The sequence below is a fragment of the Pelodiscus sinensis genome, chromosome 1 (assembly GCF_049634645.1).
Source record: "Pelodiscus sinensis isolate JC-2024 chromosome 1, ASM4963464v1, whole genome shotgun sequence".
In the NCBI taxonomy this organism is placed as follows: Eukaryota; Metazoa; Chordata; order Testudines; family Trionychidae; genus Pelodiscus; species Pelodiscus sinensis.
The window spans coordinates 114,518,426-114,545,783 of NC_134711.1; the positions used below are offsets into that span (position 1 = coordinate 114,518,426).

The 27,358-nt window shown below is 40.6% G+C and overlaps 1 protein-coding gene across 10 annotated transcripts in view; it reads left to right on the top strand.

Annotated features, from left to right (window-relative positions):
• Positions 1–27,358, top strand: part of PLEKHA5 (pleckstrin homology domain containing A5) — a 241,995-nt gene that overhangs the window by 120,815 nt on the left and 93,822 nt on the right. For all 10 annotated transcript variants that reach the window (XM_075897802.1, XM_075897759.1, XM_075897764.1 and 7 more), the window contains 4 exons: positions 2,609–2,692; positions 3,779–3,890; positions 16,492–16,596; positions 26,603–26,675. In XM_075897802.1, coding sequence (XP_075753917.1) covers positions 2,609–2,692; positions 3,779–3,890; positions 16,492–16,596; positions 26,603–26,675 — 374 coding nt within the window. The remainder of the gene's footprint in view (positions 1–2,608; positions 2,693–3,778; positions 3,891–16,491; positions 16,597–26,602; positions 26,676–27,358) is intronic.

Genomic DNA, 27,358 nt, shown 5'->3' on the forward strand with positions numbered 1-27,358 from the left:
GACATCTCAGGAGGTCATCAAGTCCAATACCCTGCCCAAAGCAGGACCAACCATTACTGAATCATCCCCGTCAGGGCTTTGTCAAGCCCTGGCTTAAAAACCTCTAGGGATGGAGATTCTGCCACCTCTCTAGGTAACCCATTCCAGTAATTCACCATCTTCCTAGTGAAATAGTTTTTCCTAATATCCAACCTAGACTTCCCCCACTGTAACTTGAGACGATTGCTCCTTGTTCTGCCATCCGTCACTATGGATAACAGCCTCTCTCCATCCCCTTTGGAACCTCCCTTCAGGAAGTTAAAGGCAGCTTTCAAATCCCCCTCACTCTTCTCTTCTGCAGACTAAATAAGCCCAGATCCCTCAGCCTCTTCTCGTAAGTCATGTGCTCTAGCCCCCTAATCATTTTAGTTGCGCTCCACTGGACCCTTTCCAATGCGTCCACATCCTTTCTGTAGTGGGGGCCCAGAACCGGATGCAATACTCCACATGTGGCCTCACCAATGCTGAATAAAAGGGAATAATAACTTCTCTAGATCTGTTGGAAATACTCCTCCTAATGCACTCTAATATGCCATTTGCCTTCTTGGCTACAAGGACACACTGTTGACTCATATCAAGCTTCTCATCCACTGTAATCCCCAGGTTGTTTTCTGCAGTACTGCTACTTAGCCAAGTCGGTCACCAGCCTGTAACAGTGCTTGGGATTCTTCTGTCCCAAGTACAGGACTCTGCACTTCTTGTTGAACCTCATCAGATTTCTTTTGGCCTAATCCTCCTATTTGTCTGTCACTCTGGCTCCTATCCCTACCCTCCAACATATCTACCTCTCCCCTAGCTTAGTGTGCAATCCACCCCCCCATCCAGATCATTAATAAAGATGTTGGGGAAAAAAAAGACCCTAGAACAGATCCTTGGGGCACTCCGCTTGAAACTGACTGCCAGCCAGCCACCGAATTGTTGATCACTACCTGTTGAACCTAACAATCTAGCCAGCTTTCCAGCCACCTCACAGTCCATTTATTCCTTAACTTGCTGGCAAGAAGAGTATTGTGGCAGACCGTATCACAAAAACTTTGCTAAAGTAAAGTTATATCATATCTGCCTACTTCCCCATGTCCACAGAGCCAGTTACCTCATCATAGAAGCTAATCAGGTTGGTCAGGCATGACTTGCCCTTGGTGAATCCGTGTTGACTATTCCTGATCATCACTTTTCCCTCTTCCAAGTGCTTCAAAACGAGGAAGTACTTGTGAGGATAAAACATCCTAGCTCATCTCCATTTTTCTACTCCCAGAACCTGGTGTAGTTGCCTTGGAATCACATGTACAATGTATATGAAACGGATGCAGTTCTGGGCATAGAGCACTTTTTTGTATAGCCGAAACAGGTGTACTGATACTTTTTATATGCTCATGGTATCGTTCAAAATCAACCTACTTTGAAAGGTTACAACTTCCCCCCTCCTCCCACTTGTTTGGCATTGACCGTTCTCTGTCTGTCTTCCATAAAATCTTGGTACTGCTGGTGGAAGAACCTTTTCTTATGGAATTCCTGCTATTTTGAATGGACTTCCTGTATGTGTCTGTCTCACTGACTCAGTTTCTTTTCAAATGTAAAGTAAAGGCATACATTTTGTCTCTTGTCCCTTGTTAATTTCTGCCTCCTGTTATTAAATTACATGAAGGATCTTGGGGTACAGGTTCTGTTGAATAGCTCATGAAAAGTGCATTTGTACTATTGTAGATATACTCACTGTTTCACTATCCCAGATTATCCCAGGTTTAAATCCTATTCTTAATTTAGAGAGAAAAAAGTTGATTTAATTTTGAACTGTCTTTAATTTGTGCCTAACATTATAAAGTCCTATGTCTTGCTCACTGTGATGAGAAGAATTTAGGACATCATTACAGAAACATTGATTTTAATATATTCTCTTGTTGCATGAATTTATTGTGCTTAACTAACACTTAAGATACTTTCATTCATTATAATGCCATAAACAATATTCGGGATAATATGACCATGAAATCTAATTTGCTTGTGCTTGATTAATTTAAAATAAAATATATTTTATCTTGTGCATTTATGTAGCCGCAATCTGTTTTGGGGTGTAGTATTTTTTTTTTTTTTTTGGCTCTTACAAGTTCATAATATTTTCCATCTTTGTGAATATTATGCCGTTTTACTTGGCAGTTTTAAATGAAAAATGCCAAGTTCTAGATGAGGTATCATTAGCTCTATGATCTCTAGAGCAATGTGAAAAAGCTCAGATATTTTATTTTTCTCTCTAAATTGTTAAAGCATGTTTGCCATAAGGATTTCACTCATTGTGAATAAAACAATAGTAGCATCCATTTTAAATATAAACTGTTTGCACTCTTTCAACTGTAATGTGTGGCTAAAGACACAATATTCAAAGTCACATAAATGTTTTACATTTGCAGTTGCCAGGAGTTAAGTTCCACACATCACAATGTACTCTTCATTAGCCATCCATTCGTTTTTCCCTGTAATTGGACCTTATGCTAGTTCCTCAAAAGAATTGTACAGAAAATGACAAAATACATTTATAAAAAATGTATAAATGTCTTATCTCTCTTCTCCACAGTCATAATGAACGGAAAGTGACCTGCAAGCATCCAGTAACAGGACAGCCATCCCAGGATAACTGTATTTTTGTTGTGAATGAACAGTAAGTGAAATGTGTTTTGCACAATGTAAAAAATATGCATTCTTAATTCATAGATTTCACAATGAGTTCCACTCATTTGGAAATTTATTATATAATTAATATTTCTGCACTTTGCTAATCTAAGACCAAAGAAGCACAGTAAAACAAAAAAAGAAAAAAAAAACTAACCCAAACGGGGCTTCATATATTTAAAGTAGGATAGCCATTATTTAGCTGTTCATGTCAGACACCCTACACAGTTTGCGTGCAGAGTAAACTAATAGATTTTTAGTACGATCATCCAAAAGGTACATTTTTGATCCATTTGAATTTCTGTGAAATATGTTGGCATTCCATATCTCTTGTAGCGGCTAGTACAGGTTGAACCTCTGTAGTTCGGCACTGTAGTTCGGCACTCTCTGAGCCAGCAACATCTGTGGTCCAGCATGATTTTAATTAACAATATGTCCACTTATCATGGATGTGGCCAAGTTTCCTGCAGTCCCATAAAGTTTGTTTATAGCCACCAGTCCTGGCTCTGTGTTCTGTGCTCTAATTTAACTCTGATTTGCTAAGTTGTCCTGTCAAGAAGCTTCTTGAGCAAGCGGGTAATAGATTTGTTGATGACAGTTTCATTATTCTTGGAGAATAAATCATAAATGACATTATTTCTTTAGACCCTCCTAAAGGTTGAAAGGAATCAAAGATATGTATGCAGTAGTAGTAATTCACGATCCTTGGTTATGAAGTGGTTGTATATCTCATGAAATTACCAAACTGAATTTAAGTAATTAAAAATAATCTCATATTTTCACTAATGTGCAGCATTCTCTTACTAGCTGTACTATTGGGTAAACTCAGGAATTTGAAAATAATTTAAAAACAACTTTAAGAATTTTGTGTAGAAGAACTACGTTTGGCTTTTCTGTACAATTGAATGGCCTTTTAAATAGTTGGTGCAGATAATTTTCCCAGGGAAATCTGAGTTGCATGCTTCAGAATTGGGAAAGTAGGACACAACCTCTATTAGAGAACATTTTAGGGTTACTTTTTAATAGCACTCTGCACACACTACAGATTCTACTGTATTGAATATTCTGTTTTCAGGACTGCTTCAACTATGACATCCGAAGAAAAGAAAGAACGACCAATAAGTGAAGCTTCCAACTATAATTTGACATCAGATTATGCTGTTCATCCAATGAGCCCAGTCGGCAGAGTAAGTTACTGTAAGATTATTTAGTTACTGTCTGAGCGAGTGAACAGAATCCTATATTTAAAGAGACATTGTAATTAATATTCCATTTTTTAAAAAAAGCATCAGGGTACTTGGTGACCTGAATGTTTTCATTTGGAAGCTGGAGGTGTCTGAAATAACTTATCACTAAAGCTGTAATTTTTGGCACAGGTTTCTTGGCTCTGTTCCTTTCACATTCTGAAAATGTCTTTGGTATTAGATATCTTTGTTTTATATATGAGCAAATGTGTGTTTGAATGGGCACGAAGATGTGTATGTGCACAATTGCACTATTTTGAAAGTTTTGACCCAATATCCTCATGGAAGGAGTATGGAATTATAGCTCTTAAGAGTCCTTTGGAGTGGTTGCAGTCCTTTAAAGTGGTTATGGGAACAGACCAACAGGCCATATGGCAAAGGTTACATTTAACTGGCAACCACCAGTACTAGAATTTCATTGCAGCTAGGCTTAGTAGCCCATGAAATCATAAGTTGTCTGTTTTGTTTTGAAGTCTGTTCTTGTGGTTAAAGCAGAGGACTGGAAATGAGGAAGCTTCAGTTCTATTTTCTGGCCTTTCTTTACTTATGGGACTGAGGGTAAATCAACTTAACAGTTCTGTGCCTGAGTTGCCCCATATATGCCTCTTGAAGGTGATACTTCCGTGCCCCTAAGATGTTATGAAGCAAAAGGCTTTAGGGCAGGGGTGGGGAACCTCAGGGCTGGGGGCCGTATGTGGCTCCAGTTTGCCTACAATTGGGGAGCCTGCACTTATTGAGGGACTGGAGCACACACAATCTGCTAGCCTGTATCCCACTAGGCTCTGGTGTGCCAGGGGAATGTGGGAAGTGTCTTTCTCCTTCTCAGTCAGGGGCTGTTCACTTGTGTGTGGCCCCTAACTGATTTTTCTGTGGGTTAGCAGCCCCTGACCCAAAAAAGGTTCTCTACCCCTGCTTTAGAGATCCTTGGATAGAAGGTGGTAAAAATCCACAGGTTTGGGTTTTTTGATCTTTTTTTCAGTTAGAGAACACTCACTACAAAAATGAAATTTTTCATTGAGTTTTGCCAGGATAGGTGAATAGGTTTGTGATGAGATGAGCAGTGCCATTTGTCTTCTAGTCAACAGTTAAACTTTCTTCTTGAATATTTTTACATTCTCTGTCCCCCCAAATACTATTGAATTAGACACTGAAAGCCTATCTCCAGCAAAGTGTTTCTCCCGCAAATCAGAATTGCATCATAGTATGTACTTTGAAGTATTTTTGTTAACTGAACAGTTTCTTTAATTTCAACATGTTTGGCTTGAAACCCCGTTGGTTTTATCTGTGAACATTTTTTTCACAATTGCCCATAAAATAAGACATTTTGAGCAGTTGGAGACTGCTGTTACAGCACCTTTTGTTCTAAATAGATACAGTCGAATAAGTCAGGCAAAAAGTTGACCTACATTAAAACCATTATCTACTGACGAAAGACTTACAGATTATAGAAAATGCCTCAATTTAACAGTGTTGCTGAGAAAATAGTAGAAGGTTGATATTTTTAAAAAATGCTACTGTTAAACTTGACCTTATAATAGTTGCTAAGCCCCTGCAGGGACAGCCATTAAAAAATCCACAATAAAATCTTTTTTCTCACAACTCTGCTGACGGCATCAGTGATGCTGATACACAATTCTTACAACAGGGCTGTGTTAGAGTTAGTTATGTGGGATGAAATGTGGATGCAGGAAAGGGGAAATGTGTTCATTTGGGAGGTAGTCAGGAAATTGATTTAGAGCTTTTACTGACCAAATTAAAATAAACTTTACTGTATTTGACAATACACTGGAAAGAAATGCAGATTGCCACTGGCTATTTAACTATGGGCATTGGTCTACATTCTGACCTGCTTTATTAAATGGGATTTATTGGGCTACTTTTTAGAGAAATCAGACTGACTTTTACACTAAAAGCTGTGCTCATTATCTTTTTTCAGTTACTAAATTAACTACTTATGATGTTAATGATAGTCAAGTTGATACTTTAAACACCGTTATCAGCCCATTTTCGATAGTCTAGTCTCAGTGTTTGTACCATAGAAACTATACTTGACAGTAATCAGCCTCTTTGATTGCATTTTTGGAGGGCTCATGGGTTAAATGTATTTAAAACTGTTATTTCCTTATGCTTAGAAGTGGCCCTTCAGGGACAGTATTTAGTGAGGAACTTTAGTTCCAGCCAGGAGCAGTTTTGTGCTATCAGTTCGGATTTCTACCTTTATGAATAGAGAACTTTAGGTGTTAGGGCTACCTTACCAGCACTAGTTTCTGTGTCTGTCATTAAAGTACTATTTTAATGCATGAGAGCAAATAGTTGGGAGAAAAATATTTAGGTTCTCCATAAACTAGGGAAGTAGAGGGGAAAGGCTGCATTTGGTTACTTCTAAGACAAGCAAAAATATTAGTGGCAATTTATTAAAATTGTAAACTTAAGACAATTTCAGGAAGGACTTAAGAGAATTGCTAAAGGTTTTATCTAATTAGTTGGGGAGATAATGAGGAATTTCATATTGGGAACAGCTCAGCTGAGACAAAGGAATGTTTCCAGACTTTTGAGAGTACAGTGCTTCTCTTTTTATTAATATAAAATAGTTCGTAATTAGCATAACAGCATTTATAAATGTTTTGTGTTCAGGTTTTGATCAAAAAAGGCTGACTAGTGTCTAAAGCCTCTATTCAGAAGCTGATAAAAAAGATGAAGTGAGCTGAGTGAGACCAAGCAGCAAAGGGCTTGATTAGATATCCAGTCCTCCTTTTTCTCCTTTCCTTCCTCCACCCAAAAATAAAATAAAACACTGATAAAAGAGAGAATGGAGATTCATTCCAGCTGTTAAAGGCTCCATCTTTTCAGTCAGCTGCAAGTGTATTGTAAATCAAAGCTATCTGTCCAACTTCCTGATTTCTAGAACGGACATGTGCTTTCACTTCTTTTCCAACCTAGACCAAAATCTGCTGAAGATTTTGTGGACAGAGTCTGCTATTCTCCCACCATAGCCTCATGATGCTAAAAAGTGGTGTTGAGGGAAGGTTTTTCCAGTCTACACTTCCTCCAACCTCTCTTTCAAAGTTGGTATTCTCCAAGTATTCTGAAGATGCTATTAAAATCTTTATAAAGGCTTTTGAAATGGATATGATGGAATCCTAATAACATGTACAGGGAATATTGCTTAGTAACATACTGTGTGCTTGCATAGGCAAAATGTTACAGGTGTTATGATGATCTCTGTGGCTCCAGTGTCCACTTCTGTAGTTCTTCATTCTTTCCCAAAGCATTAGCAGATACTAGGTTGGGAAGCTGACATGGTCCTCATTAGCTTCATTTTTGCCCACAGACTTCTGAATAATAGCAGCAGGTCTACCGATGGCAGGGTGGGGGGTGCAAATAAGGCAATTTGCCTGGGCCCAGTCATACAAAAGAGCCTGGAGCTCATGGGGCCTGGAACCCCTGGGCCCCTTTAAATTGTTGCTGGAGTGCCAGAGTACCACTTTGGGGAGTAGGAGGAATGGGTGCCATAGTTTGAGCAATGCGAAGAGCTAACTGCTTTTGGCCTCACCTCTTCTGGGTGTGCCCCTCTCATTTTGTCTTTGGGCCTGTGGTGGCTGTCAGTCCCCCCAAATACCAATACTACCCAGTCATCTCAATTTCTTGACCAGTGCTTAGAAGAATGAAGCATAATTAATACTAGAACTGCCTACAAAATTAAGAAGGCAACACTGCATTGGTTCACATTTGGAAAGTTATTTTACCAGCCATAAAGACTAAAAACTTATTTTTAAACAAATTAAATTTGGCAGAAATTGGTGGCTTAGGATAAGCTTTCCATTCATTACTGATGTTTCCAAGTGTTGCTTTTTAAAACACTCAAGCAGTAGTTTTGCTTCTGTGTTCTTTGGAAAAACTAACCTACAAGATGACACATACTAGGGTTGTGGTATTTAAGTATTACAATATTTTTCACAGTGGTTTAAAATGTGCTTGGTCCAAAAGAGTTGCTGAGCTACAACTGAAACAGGGTTGCTGAGCCCTGCTTGTGGGGGGGGGGGGGAAGAATCCCCTCGAGCACCTTTTTTTCGCCTCTTTCCTACCTTCTGGGGAACAGCCAATCTTGGCTGCTGTATTAGGCAAGCAGAGCTCTCCTCTCTTCCTCCTCCCCCCCTTCGCCCCTCAAGAGCAGACACCTTATATACAGGAGCAGCGGAAGGAACAGATAGAATGAAGCAGCTCAGTCAGCTCTGCCACATCCTGACTTCTCCTTTCAGCATCCCATGCTCCTCTCCCTTCCCTGCAACAACCAGCCTAGGAAGAAGAAGTGGGGACCCTACTTAAGCCCCTCTCTTAGTCCTGGGGAAGGAAGATGAAGAACCACAGGAAGATTTGGGAGGGAGGACAAAACTGTTGGGGAGGGAGGATGAAGAGGACAGAATTCAATGGTTGGTGATATACCCCTTCCACATAGTCTTGAGATCTCTAGAGCAATGGTAGGGAATCTTTTTTGGGTTGGGAGCTGCTCATCCACAAAAAAATGAAGTGGGGGGCCTGGAGTGCCAGCATGGACTCTCCAATGCTGGGGGGAGCCCTAAGCCTGATGGGCCATATCCAGGCGACCTAGGGGCTTCATCCAGTCCTCAGGCCTTAGGTTCCTCACCCCTGCTCTAGAACTCCTGTGCATGAGCTGAGATTGTTATTGGACAGTAGAAAATAAAATTTTACAAGTATCTAGAGTGTTCTGTTTATTAACTAGTATTGGGAAACTCAAGCAATGCACTGTTAACTGAAGTGTTTTTTTCAGTTAATAAACTGTATGAGCCTGTAAGATGCATGTTGAAGTGTGTTGTACTTGGTTACTAAACCGAAGGATGTGCATTTGTGACATGAATCAGTGTGAGGAGTTGAAATTACTATTATTGTCAGCAGCATTTGGATGCATTGACAATTTGCAAACAAAAAGGAATTTGTGGGTCTTACTCTCTGTTATATCAAATGATAGAGTGGATATGAGAGTTGCATCATTCGTTCTTAGAACACGCAGAGACCGTTTTGTTTGTATACTGCATACTAGAAAATGTTGAAGGATTTTGATGAAAAATTAGTAATGCTAGATAAATGGACAATGGATTTCGGGAAGGCAGATTTTGGTAAGCTCAGAGAGCTGATAGGTAAGGTCCCATGGGAATCAAGACCGAAGGGAAAAACAACTGAGGAGAGTTGGCAATTTTTCAAAGGGACATTGTTAAGGGCCCAAAAGCAAGCTATTCCGCTGTGTCGGAAAGATAGAAAATATGGCAAAAGACCGCCTTGGCTTAACCACGAGATCTTGCATGATCTGAAAATAAAAAAGGAGTCTAATAAAAAATGGAAAGTAGGACAAATTACAAAGGATGAATATAGGCAAACAACACATGAATGCAGGTGCAAGATTAGAAAGGCAAAGGCACAAAATGAGCTCAAACTAGCTATGGGAATAAAGGGAAACAAGATGACTTTTTATAAATACATTAGACGCAAGAGGAAGACCAAGGGCAGGGTAAGCCCACTGGTCAGTGAGGACGGAGAAACAGTAACAGGAAACTTAAAAATGGCAGAGATGCTTAATGACTTCTTTGTTTCGGTCTTCACCGAGAAGTCTGAAGGAATGACTAACATAGTGAATGCTAGTGGGAAGGGAGTAGGTTTAGAAGATAAAATAAAAAAAGAGCAAGTTAAAAATCACCTATAAAAGTTAGATGCCCGCAAGTCACCAGGGCCTGATGAAATGCATCCTAGAATACTCAAAAAGCTGATAGAGGAGGTATCTGAGCCTCTAGCTATCATCTTTGGAAAATCATGGGAGACAGGAGAGATTGCAGAAGACTGGAAAAGCTTAAATATAGTGCCCATTTATAAAAAGGGAAATAAGAACAACCCAGGAAACTACAGACCAGTTAGTTTAACTTCTGTTCCAGGGAAGATAATGGAGCAAATAATTAAGGAAATCATCTGTAAACACTTGGAAGGTGGCAAGGTGATAGGGAACAGACAGCATGGATTAGTTAAGAATAAATCATGTCAAACCAATCTGATAGCTTTCTTTGATAGGATAACGAGCCTTGTGGATAAGGGAGAAGCGGTGGATGTGGTATACCTAGGCTTTAGTAAGGAGTTTGATACGGTCTCGCATGATATTCTTATCAATAAACTAGGCAAATACAGTAGATGGAGCTACTATAAGGTGGGTGCATAACTGGCTGGATAACCATACTCAGAGAGTAGTTATTAATGGTTCACAATCCTACTGGAAAGTTATAACTTAATGGGGTTCCGCAGAGGTCTGTTTTGGGACGGCTCTGTTCAATATCTTCTTCAATGATTTAGATATTGGCATAGAAAGTATGTTTATTAAGTTTGCAGATGATACCAAGCTGGGAGGGGTTGTGACTGCTCTGGAGGATAGGGTCATAATTCAAAATGATCTGGACAAATTGGAGAAATGGTCTGAAGTAAACAGGATGAAGTTTAATAAAAACAAATGTAAAGGAAGGAACAATCAGTTTCACACATACAGAATGGGAAGCAACTGTCTAGGAAGGAATATGGCAGAAAGGGATCTAGGGGTTATAATGGACCACAAGCTGAATGAGAATCAGCAGTGTGATGCTGTTGCAAAAAAAGCAAATATGACTCTGGGCTGCATTAACAGGTGTGTTGTGAGCAAGACACGAGAAGTCATTCTTCTGCTTTACTCTGAGCTGGTTAGGCCTCAGCTGGAGTATTATGTCAAGTTCTGGGCACTGCATTTCAAGAAAGATGTGGAGAAATTGGAGAGGGTCCAGAGAAGAGCATCAAGAATGATTAAAGGGCTGGAGAACATGACCTATGAAGGAAGGCTGAAAGAATTGGGTTTGTTTAGTTGTGAAAAGCGAAGACTGAGGGGGGACATGATAGCTGTTTTCAGGTATTTAAAAGGTGTCATAAGGAAGAGGGAGAAAACTTGTTCATCTTGGCCTCTGAGGATAGAACAAGAAGCAATGGGCTTAAACTGCAGCAAGGGAGGTTTAGGTTGGACATTAGGAAAAGGTTCCTAACTGTCAGGGTAGTCAAACACTGGAATAAATTGCCCAGGGTGGTTGTGGAATCCCCATCTCTGGAGATATTTAACAATAGGTTAGATAAATGTCTATCAGAGATGGTCTAGACAGTATTTGGTCCTGCTATGGGGGTAGGGGACTGGACTCAAGGTCCCTTCCTGTCCTAATGTTCTATGATTCTATGAAATAGCTGTTTTTTCAAAAAAAAAAATTTCATTTCTGACTGCCTTTTACAAGGAGAGGAAAGGAAGGGCTAGATTCACAAATGACTGTTGTTGGTATTGGAGTTTCTGCCTCATTTTCAGCCTTTAAACCAGCATTTACTTACGATGTGAGAGATGCAGGTTAAACTTCCCTATCTGCTTGCTGTGGAAAGGGATTTTAACTTGTCTGTCTCATTGCAAGGGAATTCCGTATTCGTTGAATATTGGGTATTCTGAGAGGGTATCTTTCTTCTGCTGAAACTTTTCTATGGTGTATAAAAGATAATAATTGGATCAACAACTTATCTTCCAGGTGAATGCCCTATCACTCCTTGTCCTCTTTCCACCCATGGTGTATAGTGTCATTCTCACTTCTGCTGGGCCAGGGATTAATCAGAATGCAGACTGAAACAGCTACAAAAGGAGGGATTAAAACACTTTCTATCCATTTTGTGAATTACATCAAAGTCTCCCCTGTGATTTTTTTTGATTGAAACTATTTGACAAACTTATCAAATTTTCAGAGTTTAGGCAAATCAAAACTACATTTTTAGCCAAAAATAAGTCATTTCAGTGAAAATCCCCCCCCCCCCCCCGCTTTAGTAATCATCTCTTTAGTGGGGCATGGGGAAATGTTTGTGAAAACAATTGTTAGAATTGAAATGGTTTCATTATTTGTATAGCTTTATTTGCTGAATTCTCCTGAAGGTGGATTGAGTTTTTCAGACTAAAATATTGAGCCTTATTACCCTCTTGACTTTTGTTTTGAATTGTGTTATATTTAATATGAGTTTAGCTTGTTTCCTAAATCAGATTTTCTTCAGCTGTTGTCTTCCAGATGAATTTAAAACTGCCTCTTCACTCTTGCTTTTCATCTTGTGGGCTTATGTCAACCCCTTAAAATAAAAAAAGGGTTTTATACTCCAAAAATCTTTATTAAGACATTATGCTGTTGTTCACAGAATAAGGTTCACAAAAGCTGCATATTAAGGTAAAAAACAGTATGCAGTGTTACGTGAAATGTTCCTTTGAAAACTAATCCAAATGTCCTGTTCAGTTCAACAAGGTTTTTAATTAAAAGTGCATTCTGACACTACAGAATTTTTAATAATCTATGGTTAAGAACATAAAAATGGCCATGCTGGGTCAGAACAACTGTCTATCCATCCCAGGATCCTGTCTGCCGACAGTGGCCGATACCAGATACTCAGATCACAACAAGTAATCCTCACGTGATCCCTCCGCTGTTACCCACCTCCAGAGAAACAGAGGCTAGGAATACCATTCCTACCCCATGGACCTAACCTGCCTGAATCTATCTAGCTCTTTTTTGAACCCTGTTCGTCCTAGCCTTCACCACATCCTCTGGCAAGGTGTCCTAGAGGTTGACTTTGCTGAGTGAAGAAAAACTTCCTTTTGTTTGTTTTAAACCTGATGCCTATTAATTTCATTTGGTGACCCCTGGTTCTTATATTGTGGGAATAAAGAAATGACTTTTCCTTATTCACTTTTTCCACACCAGTAATGATTTTATAGACCTCTATCATATCCCCCCCTTAGTCTCCTTTTTTCTAGGCTGAAAAGTCCAAGTCTTTTCAGTCTCCACACATGGAAACCCCAATAAATCCAAACTCCAATAAATTTTGTTGCCCTTTTCTGAACCTTTTCCAATGCCAATATATTTTTTTGAGATGAGGTGAACATATCTGTACATAGTATTCAAGATGTGGGTGTATCATGGTTTTATATAGAGGCAATATGACATTTTCTGTCATATTTTTTTATCCCTTTTTTTAATTATTCCTATTTTTCTGTTTGCTTTTTTTGACTGCTATTGCACACTGAGTGGATGTTTTCAGATGAAAACTTTTCAGTTTACAAACTTGGTAGCGAAATAATCATTAGATGCTTCCAAGGAAACAAACATCAGTTTCAGAAAAAAGTCTCTTCCTTTTGAAATTTGTATTAAAATTAAAAATTGTTTTTCTCCCTCATCTCCTATGTTTTTGGTGCTAGTGTCTTAATATTGCCTGCTGTTTATATGGGAAATATTCTGTTACGGGCAGCGATGAAATTCAATCATTACATGCAGTGGGCACATTGAAATGTGTATTCTTCTGACAGTCAATTCCAATTGAAATCGTATTTATCTCTTATTGTATTGGTTCCTAGTCTGAGAGAGAACTCAGTGCTCTGTTGTTGATCTGTAATATCTAAATGGTGACTCTGCTCCCACTGCTTAATTTATGCAAAGAGCTATCATATGCTATTACTAAGACAGCCAGTTGTTTTTGAGAGCAAAGCCATAACTACCTGTGTTCAGCATTTGTGTTGGCTGTGTCATGTCTTTGTATACTTTTCACATTTGTCATTTCCTCAAAACTTGTGCAATTGTTTTTCTAGGTTAGAGCTGTTGTAGACCACAAGTAGATATGAAAAGCAATAATAGTATTATATCAGAGTATCTTAACGCTCCTGACAACCCTTAATTACAGCTTTAAAATTCTCCTTTGAAGTTGTAAATATGTCATCAGTATTAGGCCCTGTCTATATTAACCCGCACCATTGATCCTACATATATAAGAATGGCCATACTGGGTCAGACCAAAGGTCCATTTAGCCCAGTATCCTGTCTGCTGACAGTGGCCAATAACAGATGCCCCAGAGGGAGAGCTGACAACACATAATCCTCAAGTGATCTCCCCCCCCCCCCCCCCCCCCCCGCTTCCTTGCCACCCACCTCCAGAGAAACAGAGGCTAGGAATACCATTCCTACCCCTCCTGGCTAATGGCCATTGATGGACCTAAGCTCCATGAATTTATCTAGCTCTTTTTTAAACCCTGTTAAAGTTCTAGCCTTCACAGCATCCTCTGGCAAAGAGTTCCACTGGTTGACTGTGTTGAGTGAAGAAAAACTTCCTTTTGTTTGTTTTAAACCTGCTACTTTTTAATTTCATTTGGTGACCCCTAGTTCTTATATTGTGGGAATAAGTAAATAACTTTTCCTTATTCACTTTTTCCATACCAGTCATGATTTTATAGACCTCTGTCATATCCCTTCCCCCTTAATCTCCTCTTTTTAAGCTGAAAAGTCTTTTTAATCTCTCTTCATATGGCCCTGTTCCAAACCCCTAATCATTTTAGTTGCCCTTTTCTGAACCTTTTCCAATGCCAATATATCTTTTTTCGGAATGAGGTGACCACATCTGTACGTAGTATTCAAGATGTGGGCATATCATGGTTTTATATAGAGGCAATAAGATATTTTCTGTCTTACTCTCTATCTCTTTTTAAATGACTCCTAACATTCTATTTGCTTTTTTGACTGCCACTGCCCACTGAGTGGATGTTTTCAGAGAACTATCCACAATGCCTCCAAGATCTCTCTCTTGAGTGGTTGTAGCCAAATTAGTCCCAATCATATTGTATGTACAGTTGGGATTATTTTTTCCAATGTGCATTACTTTACATTTATCAACATTAAATTTCATTTGCCATTTTGTTGCCCAATCACTTAGTTTGGTGAGATCTTTTTGAAGCTCTTCTCAGTCTGCTTTGATCTTAACTATTTTGAGCACTTTGGTATCATATGCAAATTTTGCCACCTCACAGTTTACCCCTTTAGATCATTTATAAATAAGTTGAATAGGATTGGTACCTGAACAAGACCCTGTGGGGGGGAACCCCGCTAGTTAGTTCTCTCTAGTTGGAAAAGTTACCATTTATTCCTACCCTTTGTTTCCTGTCTTTTAGCAAGTTATCAATCCACAAAAGGACCGTCCTTCTTATCCCATGACAACTTATTTACTTAAGAACCTTTGGGGAGGGACCTTGTCAAAGGCTTTCTGAAAATCTAAGTATATGATATCCACTGGATCCCCTTGCCCACATTTGTTGACAAAGAACTCTAGCAGATTAGTAAGGCATGATTTCCCTTTCCAGAAACCATGTTGACTTCCCCCAACAAATTATAATCAATCTACTATTTGCTTAGCTGAAGTCGACATATTTACTACAGTGTCTTGTGTGTATCAAGGTCGATGTGGGCTATTCTTCTAGTCTTGGAGGAGTACCAGCATTGACTGGAGAGCACTCAGAGATCAATGTATTGGATCTAAGCAGACACGATAAATCGACGGCTGATGGATCAATTGCTGCAGCATCAATCCCCAGCCTAGTGGATACAAGCACTTAGATTAAGCTGAGGTGCAGAAGTTGTATGACTCGTCCAAAATTAAGCAGTAAGTTTGTAGCAGAGACAGGAATAGAACCTAGGACATTTGTTTCCTAGTCCCATGCTCTTGATAAAAGGGAAACTTTCCCTGTCAATGTACTGACCACAAAGTCCTTAATTTTTGCAGAAATTAAACTGACATATTTTTTTAAAAAGGCTTCCATCTTTTTGCAACACTAACTTTCCAAATGAAAGTTAAATGGAAAGTGATGCCAAGTGGTATTCAAGATATGGTAAACCCCTCTAGTGCGTCTGCTGCTACTCATTCCTTTGAGGCAGAAGAATGAAAAGAACAGGACTGTGGTTAGTTTCACAGCTGTTCTTCTAAATTACCAAGAATCACTTTCATTTCATTCTGTAGCAGCTTGGGGAAAAAAAACATATGCAGCATCGGAATTGAATGCTGGAATTACATGAGAAGGAGAACCAAAACATCAAGAGGTAGAGTAGTGAAGATCTTTTTCCCTTTTGTAGCAAGCAAGTGAAAATGAACAGGAAGATTGTGAGGAGAGGACAGAATGAAAGGGTTTTTTTTTACCAGAAGAGGGTACAAAAGTCTCAATCAGAAGCCAGAGATTGCACTGTAATAGAAATCTGGCCTCTTTCCCAGTGACCTGGCTTTGCTAGGAGCAGAATAAAGCTGGGCTTTTCCCACCAAGGTGTTGCGCTGGAGCAGCTTTTCCTAATTGACATCTATCATAGTTTTAATTCTCTGTTAGTGCTTGTATTTTCTTGTAAGTGTTCTTCAAACCCTGTCTTAGAACAGAGTGTGCTGAGTTTTTGTTTTTAAAAAATGCTATTAAATCTCTGTTTACAATGTTCTTGTTATGCACTGGGATTTCTTTCTGACTGCAGAAAATTTAGTGAAATCCTATAGCCAGCAGAACCAGCATGACAATTACAGTATGTATTTGTCTGAAAAGGAACAAAGCAATATCCTGCAATTCTCAAGGAGGAACATGGTTAGAGGAAAAAAAGTATAACAATTTCCTAGCATTAATAGACACTGATGGTGCATTTTCTAACATGTTGATTCCATTTAGACATCACGATCTTCAAAGAAGGTTCATAATTTTGGAAAGAGATCAAACTCAATAAAGAGGAATCCTAATGCACCAGTCATCAGACGGGGGTGGCTTTACAAGCAGGTATTAACATTTTTTTTCCTGTTTATTATTATTGCATGATAGACAGTAGTTTATGTGAAACATTGAAGTGGAGGTGGTAACTTTTTCTGATGCATGTGTGTTGCCTTTCATTAACTCATATCACCTACTGATTAAAAGACATGCTGAAAATTAATAAAAGCAGCTAGCAAGTGTAGGAATAGTGGTTTACTTTCTGTATTCCCTTCAGAAGCACAAGAGGAGAGAGGGAAAATGTTATACATTCAGAGATCTGTAATATCTGAAAGAATTTGGGAGATTGGTGTCAGCCTGGCAAGTACGTATCAGGGATGGATGGAAGACTAAATACTTCTCTGGGAAGATGGGGCAAGAGTGACTGATCAAATATTTTGATATTTATTATTCAGGGATAATTTTTGGCTTGAATATTGGTAAAATATAGATATATTGAGTGATTTGAGATTTTTTTTTAGTTACTAATGTATACGAAGGGAAGGTTTTTAAAAGTGTAAATAGCAACTCCTATTGAAAGTTAATTGCAATTTATACTTTTGAGAATCTCCTTATGTGTTGTGCATTCTTGCAATCAGCAGTTCAGTACTATTAGCTCCTACACAAGAAAACCTGTGGCATATGGAGGGTGCTATCAAGAACAACCAGAAAACAAACTGGTGATTTTAAGTGAAAATAGAGGTATTGGGGGATGGGGAAGTTATGAAACTAAGTATTGGAACCACAATTGCCAAGCACATTCCAGTTGACTGATGGGGGAAAAATGGCCTATAATAATTTGTCTGTACACTTTTTAGATAGATGACTAAAGCATTAATAATTTAACTACCTCAAGCACTGGCTGATCTTGATTTGGAGTGGCAGTGGCTTCCCCCCCTCCCCCCAATACTTAGATTTTCTTCTAGTCTATACTTTTATCCATCCTTTGCAGACTAAAGGACCATAAGGTTTGGTAATGTGAGCTTTCTATGTTTTCTTTATGACTTGCTTTTGAATTTGTTCTAATTTCACTTCTTAATTTATGGCCAGTTTAACATCTTAGGTAAAAAAATATATATTGGACTAAAAATATATTTTTGGTGGAATGAATAGCCTAACTCCCATACAAAATATTCAAACTCATAGATACATATTATAAGAAGAAATACAATTATTTGTAAGAAATATTTATTATTTTGCAGTGCGTGTACTGAATTTATTCCCTGCATATTTCATTGCTTCCCCCACAGAAAAATGACTTTCTGATGGAGAAGCAAAGGGAAAACATGAGAGCATTCATTTCTGCCCTCCCCTGCAGTATATTTCAGGTGCCCAGGGAAGCTGGCAGAAAGGTAAATCACTGTGGGATAGGGAGTGGAACTGGGGAAGACCCATCTGGTGGCTCTGATCCTGTGCTGGGCTCAGCTGATAGTACCGGATGGCCTGGAGAGGACAGGACTTACTGCACAGTGTCCAGGGCTAGGTCAGAGTCATTATCATGTTTAATTTTTTAAACACTTGACACTCCTAATATTTACGCATTAATGCAATTAACTGTGACTTCAAAATTTCATTGCTCTCAGTTTGTAGGTGTTTTTTTCTTGAATAATTGTCATTGTCTTATTTTTAAATTGCTAATTGCTTCTTCAGTTTTACTGAATCTTGAGTTCTTACAGCTGACTTTTCATGAGTCCTGTTTTGTGCTGATATTATGGATGCAAAATCCCATTTAATCAGTTAATCAGTTAAGTGGGATCCTGGCCGGGAGACAGCTCCAGCCTGGTTGGAGCAGCCCTCAGTCAGTGGGATTCCCTGCTCCCAGCCCCACATGGGGCTCCCAGCCTGCCAAGGGACCCAGCAGGGCTGAAGTAGCTGTTTGCCTATGGCAGACTGCAGGCCGGGAACTGATCCCGGGCACTAGTTAACCATTACCTGGTAAGCATCACCCAGTAATGTCCACGGGCTGTGGCTGGAGACTGAGATTATAGCCTTGTGGCTGCACGACGGTGCTTCTGACCCCTGGCTGTGGGGCTCCAAGGCCATCCTGTCTCTTCCCCAAGTGTTCCACCATCCGCTCCCCTCCACTTAATTTCTTCTGTACACATAGGCTCAGCAAAGTCATTTACCCTAGAGCTTATTAATGGCCAATAGAATCACATGAAGGTAGTATTAAAAAAAAGCCATTAAAACATCCTGAATATATCTAGTGTCACAGACATGTAATCAAATAATTGGTGGGAAAATTGGTAAAATTTTCAATAAATTCCTGGATGAGTTTTTATTCTGAGGTACATTAGGACCAACTGAGAATCAAGTGGTATAGTCAGAATATTTCAGTGCAATGAGTGGTAAATATTAACCAGGTAATTCAAAGAACAGTGCATCTAGATGTGGTCGGTGTATACTGTAATTTCTTGTTTCTGAAAGTGAATTTATTTTCCTCTTTTCCACTCTGTAATACTCCTTTGAGTAGATGTCCACAATAGGATGTGTGCACACCTGTACTCTCTTGACTGGAGTTTTCAAAAAGCAGCACCCATAGGGTGTACCAAAGAGAGCAGTCCTTCGTGCCCTCACACAAGTATATAAAAGGAATCGCAGTCTCACTGCCACTCCTGTTCCTTCTAAACTATCTGTGGCTTTAAACAGAACAATCTGCTGCTTTCATTTGCTTTTTCTTTGTTGTTTTTGTTTGTTTAGTTAGTTTTTATTTTGCATAGTTATTTTCTTAATGGTAGCACAGCTCGTGTTTGGAGAGTTCCTAAGCCTCCTTCCCCATTGTGGCTTATGGCATTTCTCTGTTTTATGCATTAGACCTCTGCATTTGAATCCAGCCCAGACCTGCCACAGGTCTTTTCCCTATAGTTAGGGTATTTTGAATGTCTCAGAGCAACTCATGTCCTATTGCAGTGTAAAGTCCACTTGATTTTAAAGGCGGATCTTATAAGGAATGAGAAGCTAGAGTCAGTCTTTAGGAAATTCTGCAATTTTACTATGACTCCAAATGCAACAAGTGCAATATTCCCCCAGGACTAGAGTGACTCTCCTTTCAGTAGAAAACATTTTAGCTGTGATGTGATCTGTTGTGTCCATCCGCTCCTCATCCATTCCCCGGTTCCCAGAACATTGTCCTCAGCGTTTCAGGCTGTGTTGGTGACTTCAGGAATTCAAAGGTTGGTTCTGGAGCTTGAAACTTTAAAAAGAAGAAAATCTATTTCTCCATCCAAAGATTCTAAAAGGAGGGGTAAGTCATAATGCCAATACTCTTGTCCCAGAGTTCAAATAGCCAAGACTTCCAATTGCCATTAGTACCAAACCTACTCTGTTCACTAATATTATTGAATTACCACAAAACCATAGGGAGCAAAGTTAAGTCCTTATTTAAGAGGGTCAGTTGATTGCCAGAGCTGCTCTTGATGCTGTCAACACAATTTCACAGGCCTTAGCCACTGCTGTAGTTATGTAGCGAGCATCTTAACTCCTATCTTTTGGCTTCCTGAGAGAGGTGTAAAATACTCTTTAGTGGCAACATGAACTTCTCACATCATTCTCTTAAAAGACTCAAGGGCAACGTTTTGCCTGCTGAGAATATATTGGCCTGCAACAAATAGATGCTTTGGCAAGTCTTATGCATCAAAATACTCAATCATATCAGTAGCACTTGCACCAGATTAATGCTAGATCTACAAAGCCCACTACAGGACATCAGATCCCTAGAAATAAGGACCACCGTTCTCCAGAACTATCCAGCCTGCATCTTCAAATTACCAGTTTGACAACCTGGCCAAGGTCTTCAGACAACTTATTCTCTGAATTTTCTGTGCAATTCTGTCATCTTTCAAGCAGCTCATCAGCTCAAACAAGTGGATCTTAAAGATGGTCACTAGTGGATACTCTGTCCATTTCCATTCTATCCTGTCTATTCCTTTTCAGGGATCCTTCTTGTGAAGATATCCTAAAACAGGGAAGTAATTAAGCAGGTTCCCCTGAATTTGTCAGAAGAGGGTTTTACTCCAAATACCTCCTGGATTCCAGAAGAGGAGGCAGCTGGAAGCCAATAACTCGACACTTGTCTCCTATAGAAGTACTTCTGATTGTTCATGGTAGCTACCATAGTCCTATTACTAGGTCAGGGGGACTGGTTTGTCTCCCTGGATCTCGAAGACTTTACTTTCATGTGGCTGCTCATCCCTTCTACAGGTGTGTTCTGCATTTTTTCACAGGCTCAGAACATGACCAAAATAGTGACTTTCCCTCTTGGATCTCCACAGCCATGAAGCCTTCTCAAAGTTCCCCTCAGCAGTAGTGATATGCTTTTGTCAATTTGGCATTACAACTTTCCATATCTAGACAACATCTCCTCTGAGGCCACTCCTGCCAAAGAGATTCAATTGGCAACCAAGGTCTGAACCCTATATCTGTCTCTGTCACTGTAATAAAGTCTGTTAATACCAGCCATGCAAATAGATGTTATTGGGCCCATGCTAGATTCCCTACTTGCTTGGGCTTTCCTACATAAGAACAGATTCTTCATGGCTGTGTCTACATTGGCATCCCTTTCCGGAAAAGGGATGCTAATGAGACACATCGCAACTGCAAATCCGCGGGGGATTTAAATATCCCCCGCGGCATTTGCATTTACATGGCTGCCGCTTTTTTCCGGCTTGGGGATAAGCCGGAGAAAAGCGCCAGTCTAGACGTGATTCTCCGGAAAATAAAGCCTTTTTCCTTGAAAGTAGGAATAAAAGATCCTCTGGAAAAGGCTTTATTTTCCGGAGAATCACGTCTAGACTGGCGCTTTTCTCCGGCTTATCCCCAAGCCGGAAAAAAGCGGCAGCCATGTAAATGCAAATGCCGCGGGGGATATTTAAATCCCCCGCGGATTTGCAATTGCGATGTCTCATTAGCATCCCTTTTCCGGAAAGGGATGCCAATGTAGACACAGCCCATGTGTCCAGACTATCTTTACAGCACAGCCCCTAGTTATTGCAAGAATCTGCCTGCAACTGCAGGGCCATGTGTTGGCTGTCTTGTTGATTACACTGCATGCAAGCCTGCATCTAAGGTGCCTTCAGGCATGGCTAAGTACTACGTACACCTCAGACAGTCTTTCTTAACCAGTCATTATACCTGTGTAAGCAGTAGACTCTTTCAGGTGGTGGAAAAACCCACTAAAGGTCTTTGTTGGAACTCAATTTTCACATTCAACACTCTAGAAACCACTTATGAGGGACACTTCTTCCCTGGTGCCACAGCAGAGGACAGTGTGTTCTCACAAGAGACATTGCTCCACATTAATATCCTGGAACTAATAGCAGTCTGTGTATTAGCACTTCCTTTCAGGGCACTCTTCAAGGGTAGTGATAGACAACAGTAAGCGTGTACTACAAAAACTCCACCGGGGAGCAGAATCCCAGTCTTTTGGCACAGAATTACTAAGACTGTGGTACTGGTGCTTTTCCATCATGGAGATTTACCAACCAGGTCTTCAAAATAGTCAGACTCCCTGAGCAGAACCGTCCATCAAGACCATGTATGGGAAGCTCAACAGCTTCATTTTCCTCAGCATTTGCCAGATCTGAGGCCTCCCCAAGGTAGACCTCTTTGCAGCTTCAAGCAATGTAGAATGTCATCTCTTCCGCTCCAAAGGAGCATATGGTGTCATTAGGGCTCAGTCCACTTCTGTAGTCCTCTGTAGGGCTGTCCCCGTATTGGGAATCTTCAGGGCAACAGTCTGGTTCTCCATTCACATTTACCATACATTACACCATCACATCTCTGTCCTGACCTAATAGTATCTTCACTGCCTCTGAATTGTCTGGTTTGCCTCCACAGCACTTGTTGCAGTGCTGAGAAACTGCTTGGGAATCTGCTACAGAGAAGTATAAGATGCATACTTGACCCAGTTACTTGCCTGTAGAATAACTTGAGTTCTTTGAGATCTTTTGTTCCCTTTGGATGCCCCACATCTTGTCCATCTTCTCTTCTATTGCGGAGACTTTCTGGCTTTGTGGTAAAGGAGGAACTAGATTTGTTGGTGGGTTCACACCTTATATGACCTTACCTGGGAGCACAAGGCACTTCTTTGAGATTTTGGCTTTTTATAATCTCCAGTTGAGAGTACATGAACATGCTTACATCTTTCAGAGGAGAATACAAAGCAGCAAAACATTTTGAAAACTCAAATTATTGTAGTGGTGAGTAACCTCTCCTTTTTTATCCAGAGCTATGTCTTTGCAATTTGTTTTTACAGGAAGATACACTTTTGTTGATAAACTTTTCTTATTGGAATGCTCAGGACTAGGGGTAGTTCCTCTTACTTAACACACATTTTTTTCAGATACATGTAATGTCTTGTCAGGTTAGTATTAGGGATGTGAAAGGTTAACTGGTTGGAGCTGGAGCAGCTCCCCTCCAAGGGCCCCACTGCAAACAGTCTTGTATCGCAGGCAGGGGCTGCTCCGATTGTCAGGAGCAGCCCCTGTCCGTGGCGGGTGCAGGGGACTGCTGCAACTCAGCTGGCTGGAGCAGCCCCCCTACCCGTCTCCTCTTTAATGGGTTAACAAACGAAAAGACTACAGCAGATAAACTCAAATGGGGGAGTGGCATATGGACAAAATTATTTTAACATTTCAATGGTGGTTTCAGATGGTAAGCAGATGCTATAGATTTCTGTGCTGTTTACTTAATTGCAATGATAGTGACCCAACTCAGCTGATTTGAGTGATTTGGAGTGCTATCTGCGTATAATATGAAATCTTCAGTTTTGATTATCTGATAAATTATCTAGTAATAGCATTCCTGTTCTATTTAGTTAGAGAAAATAGTAATTTGAATCTTGAGATGTATAAGATCATTACACACAACATCATTCTCAAATCATTCTGTATTTTTTCTACCAAATCTGATTGTAAAACCAATTCTTATTTTTTTCATTATTGAAAAACACTGAGCAATTGCTGTGTAATGACACTCAGCTAAAAGAAAGTAAATAGTAGCTTGCACATACATCATATGCAAATGAATTCACTTTACAGCAGGGGTTCCCAAACTTTTTGCCACGGGGACCATAAATCCATTCACGAACTTTTGGAGGACCAGTAATGTTCATTTGCGTATTCATTAATCAAATGATGAATATTCAGATAAGTTGTTTCTGGTCCTCCCAAATCTCCCAGTGCCAGCTTTAGCAAAGCTTTTGATACGGTCACCCACAATATTCTTGCCAGCAAGTTAAGGAATATGGATTGGATAAATGGGCTGTAAGACAGACAGAAAGGGTTTCCCCAAACTTTTTACTTTAATTGGAACCCTTTTTTTTCAGTTCTGCTTTTTGCAGCCCAAAAATATAAACACATAAAAAACAAACTGAGAAAATACCAGACATATAACATGTCTGGTATTTTCTCAGGAGGTAAGTTGTATTATTACTAGATGTATCAGTTGGTAGGCTCAGGCTGCATGAGTGTGTCTACCAGGCTGCATGAGAGTGTCTACCAGGCAGATAGTTCGCAACTACTCCGGGGTGTGTGTGTGTGGGGGGGGGGGGGGGGGGGATTACATGACAGTAGAATCCCTGTGCCAGACTAATGCTTTGTGGGTGGGGGGGAGAGAGGAACGGGGTCGGGTCAGTTCCACTTCCTGGAGGCCGATTCATTCCTCCCCCCTGCTCCCCTTGCTGCGCCTCTGGCCAGCCCCACTTTCCCCAACCCCCTCCCTGGCAGCCAGTTCTCCCCCGCTTCTCTTCCCAGTCTCCCTTGGCCAACCCCGCTGCCTGCGTCCAGCCCTCCTTCCAGCAGCCACTTTTCCCACCCCACCCACATATTCCCTGGCCAGCTTCCTGCCCGCAACCTCACACCCCCTGGCAGCCCTGCTTCCACCAGCCCCCCAATCTCCCCAGCCAGCCCTGATTCCCCTGTCCAGTTCTGCTTCCGGTGGCCAGCTCTCCCCTCCTCCTCACCCCAGAATCCCCTGGCACCTGCACCTTTCCTTAGCCCTGCACCTTCCTGGTGCCTCCTTTTCCCCTCTTTTTCCCTAATATCCACCCCCTCACCAGTCTCTGCCCCTTACTCCTCCTGCCCCTCTGTGCCCTCACACACAATTTGTTCCATCCTGACTTTCCTCATGCCCACCCCTTCTTTCAAGCCTTCTCCCAGCACCTCCCCCTCCAGTGCCCTTCCCCCTCCTGCTCTCCCAGCATCACCCTGTCCCCCTCCCACTGATACCGCCCCTCCTGCCCTTTCCCTCATGGTCTGCACTTGGCCCCCTGGCATTTGTTTGTCTCTCTCTCCCGCACCCCTGTCCCTTGGTGCCTTCCCCCTCTCCTTTCCTCGCCGCCGCCGCACGAGCCGGTTCCCACCTTCTCCTTCCATGCTGCGGGGCCGGGGTCTGCGCTCAGGCCCCGGAGGCCGAACCCGGAGCCAGCCAGGCCCCGTCACGCCCGGGCGTCCTCCCCGCCCACGTGCAACGCCGCGCACGGACGGCAGGCGGCACTGTGCGTGGCAGAGATGTCCGGGGCCGAGGGGGCAGGGCAGGAGGACGCGCAGGGGCGGGGCCTGCTTCAGGCAGAGCTGGGGAGAGACCCAGCTCCACATAGCACTGGAGCAGGGCCCGGCTTGTGACTCGCCGGCACTTCCGGGTGCAGGGGTGCGTGGCCCGATTCTACCAAATGGGTCGAATCGGCCTAAGGGCCGGCAGCCACCAGGCACACTGAGGCCCGGCATTTTTTTCCCGCTGCGGACCATAGTTTAGGAAACGCTGCTTTACAGGAATAAAGTATTTGCCATACCGGAACCATCAACTCCAATCTTATGAATCTTGGTCTGGTGATGGAAAGAAAAAAAGAAAATCCCTCATGTTTGAGAAGCAGTGCAGTTGTGGGCATGACATGGAAACTCTTCTTAATTCCTATAGCTATCAGTTGAGTTGGATTAATAAAAATGCTGTTTACAAGCATTTAAAGGCTTTAAAATTGATGTCCTTGTGCTAAAGCACAGTTCTATTAGTCAGGATTCCTGCATTCTAGTTTTGATGTAGTTTGTGACCTTAATTCAGCAAGTCAGTTGACCTTTACTTGCTAGTTTCTCTATCTGTGCAATGTGAATACCTCAGTGTTGGAGACTTAATTCATTAATATCTTGTAAAGCATTTCTGATGCAAGTTTACATAAAGTGCTAAGTATTCTAATTATGTAAACTTTCAGTGGCAAAGGGTTGCTAAGTATAGATAAAATTATTCAGAAAAAGTAGGTTTTATACTCTGGGTAATCTTGTTTTTTACCAAGGGAGCAAAACTGAAAAGAGAGGCAAAAAATGTGATGACTCTTCTTTTTATTGTTTTAAAATACTTATTTAAGTGTATGTAAAGGTTAGAATTTTAATGCAATACCATCCTTGAATATCACTTTAAACCCCATTTACCGTGAGGATACTTTCAAAATTCACACATACCTTTCTTCTTGGAGTAGATTAAAATATTTATTAAATCTTATTTTACCAGGATGTGCACACTGCAATGCTTTATCTTTCTTACGCTGCATCAATGATGGCAGTCATTCATTCTGAGAAATGTACTGTAAATTGGTTACATACATAAAAGCAAATGAAATTGGTTTAGGAATTATTTTTTTTAAATTATTGAACAGAAATTTGCTCTAAATGTATGAATACTGGTGGTGTCAGTAGTTTGGCACACACTTGATATGAAAAGTAACAAAGGATAAAGATAACTTTAAAAATATTTGCTCATGTAGTTCGTCTAAAAATGTTCACGTTTATTTTTTAATTCCCATTTAGTGTAAATTGTAGTCTGTAAGTTCCTAAAATACCAGACTTGTAAGTCATGTATTCTTAAATCAGATCAGCTGTAGGCTTTCCAGATAATCAGTTTGGTATTTGAAGACAGGATTGTGTTAAGAAATCAAATGTGCATAAAACGTGCTCTTACATAAGAAAATCAATGGATAGCATTTCCAGTATGAGGCATTAATTGTTGTTAGTCTGAAAAATACTTACTTGAACACTTTGATTTAATGTAGGATAGTACTGGTATGAAGCTGTGGAAGAAACGATGGTTTGTGCTTTCTGATCTGTGCCTCTTCTATTACAGAGGTAAGTTTTCTAAAGTTTTTTGTTTTACTTTGAAAATGGGAAAATCTTTGCATCTTTCAAAAAATTTGAAAGAGTTATCATAAACTGTTCCCCTGACACAGACACGCTACAGTTGAGGGTTTAAAATAAAGTTAGCCCCATCTTCTAATTGAAAGGGTGTTAATTTTGATATGCAAAATCAGTGCCCTGTTAAACCTAGCTGCACTTTCTAGGTCAAAACCACCTGCTGACATTGTGTTTGTCCGGCTATGTCAGGAGCAAGACGGGGGGCATTGGCTGTGGTCTAAATATCTGGGAATATGTGGTAGACAGACTAGTACAGGGCAAGTAATTCCATTATCCTTGCCATACACACAGGGGGCTTCCTCTTTATCCATGCTGGTCCCAGCCAACTAACTATTGGGATGAAGAGTTACTCCCAGACACACTCCTCCTATGATGGTTCTATAAGGAAGGGGGTTAACTCCTCACGTTACCTGTTATAGGATAGGAACCCTAAACCCATTCTTTTTAAAGTCCTTCACCAATCCATTTCATGAGATCACCAAATCCATTCACTTTGGAGTATCTGCACTGGACATCCACCACAAGCTTGCCTGGTCCAGGGGGGGCATTTCTGCCACAGCTTTGAGTATAAATACTCTCCCTTTCTCTCGTCACCTGTGTGGGATTGGGGTAAGTAA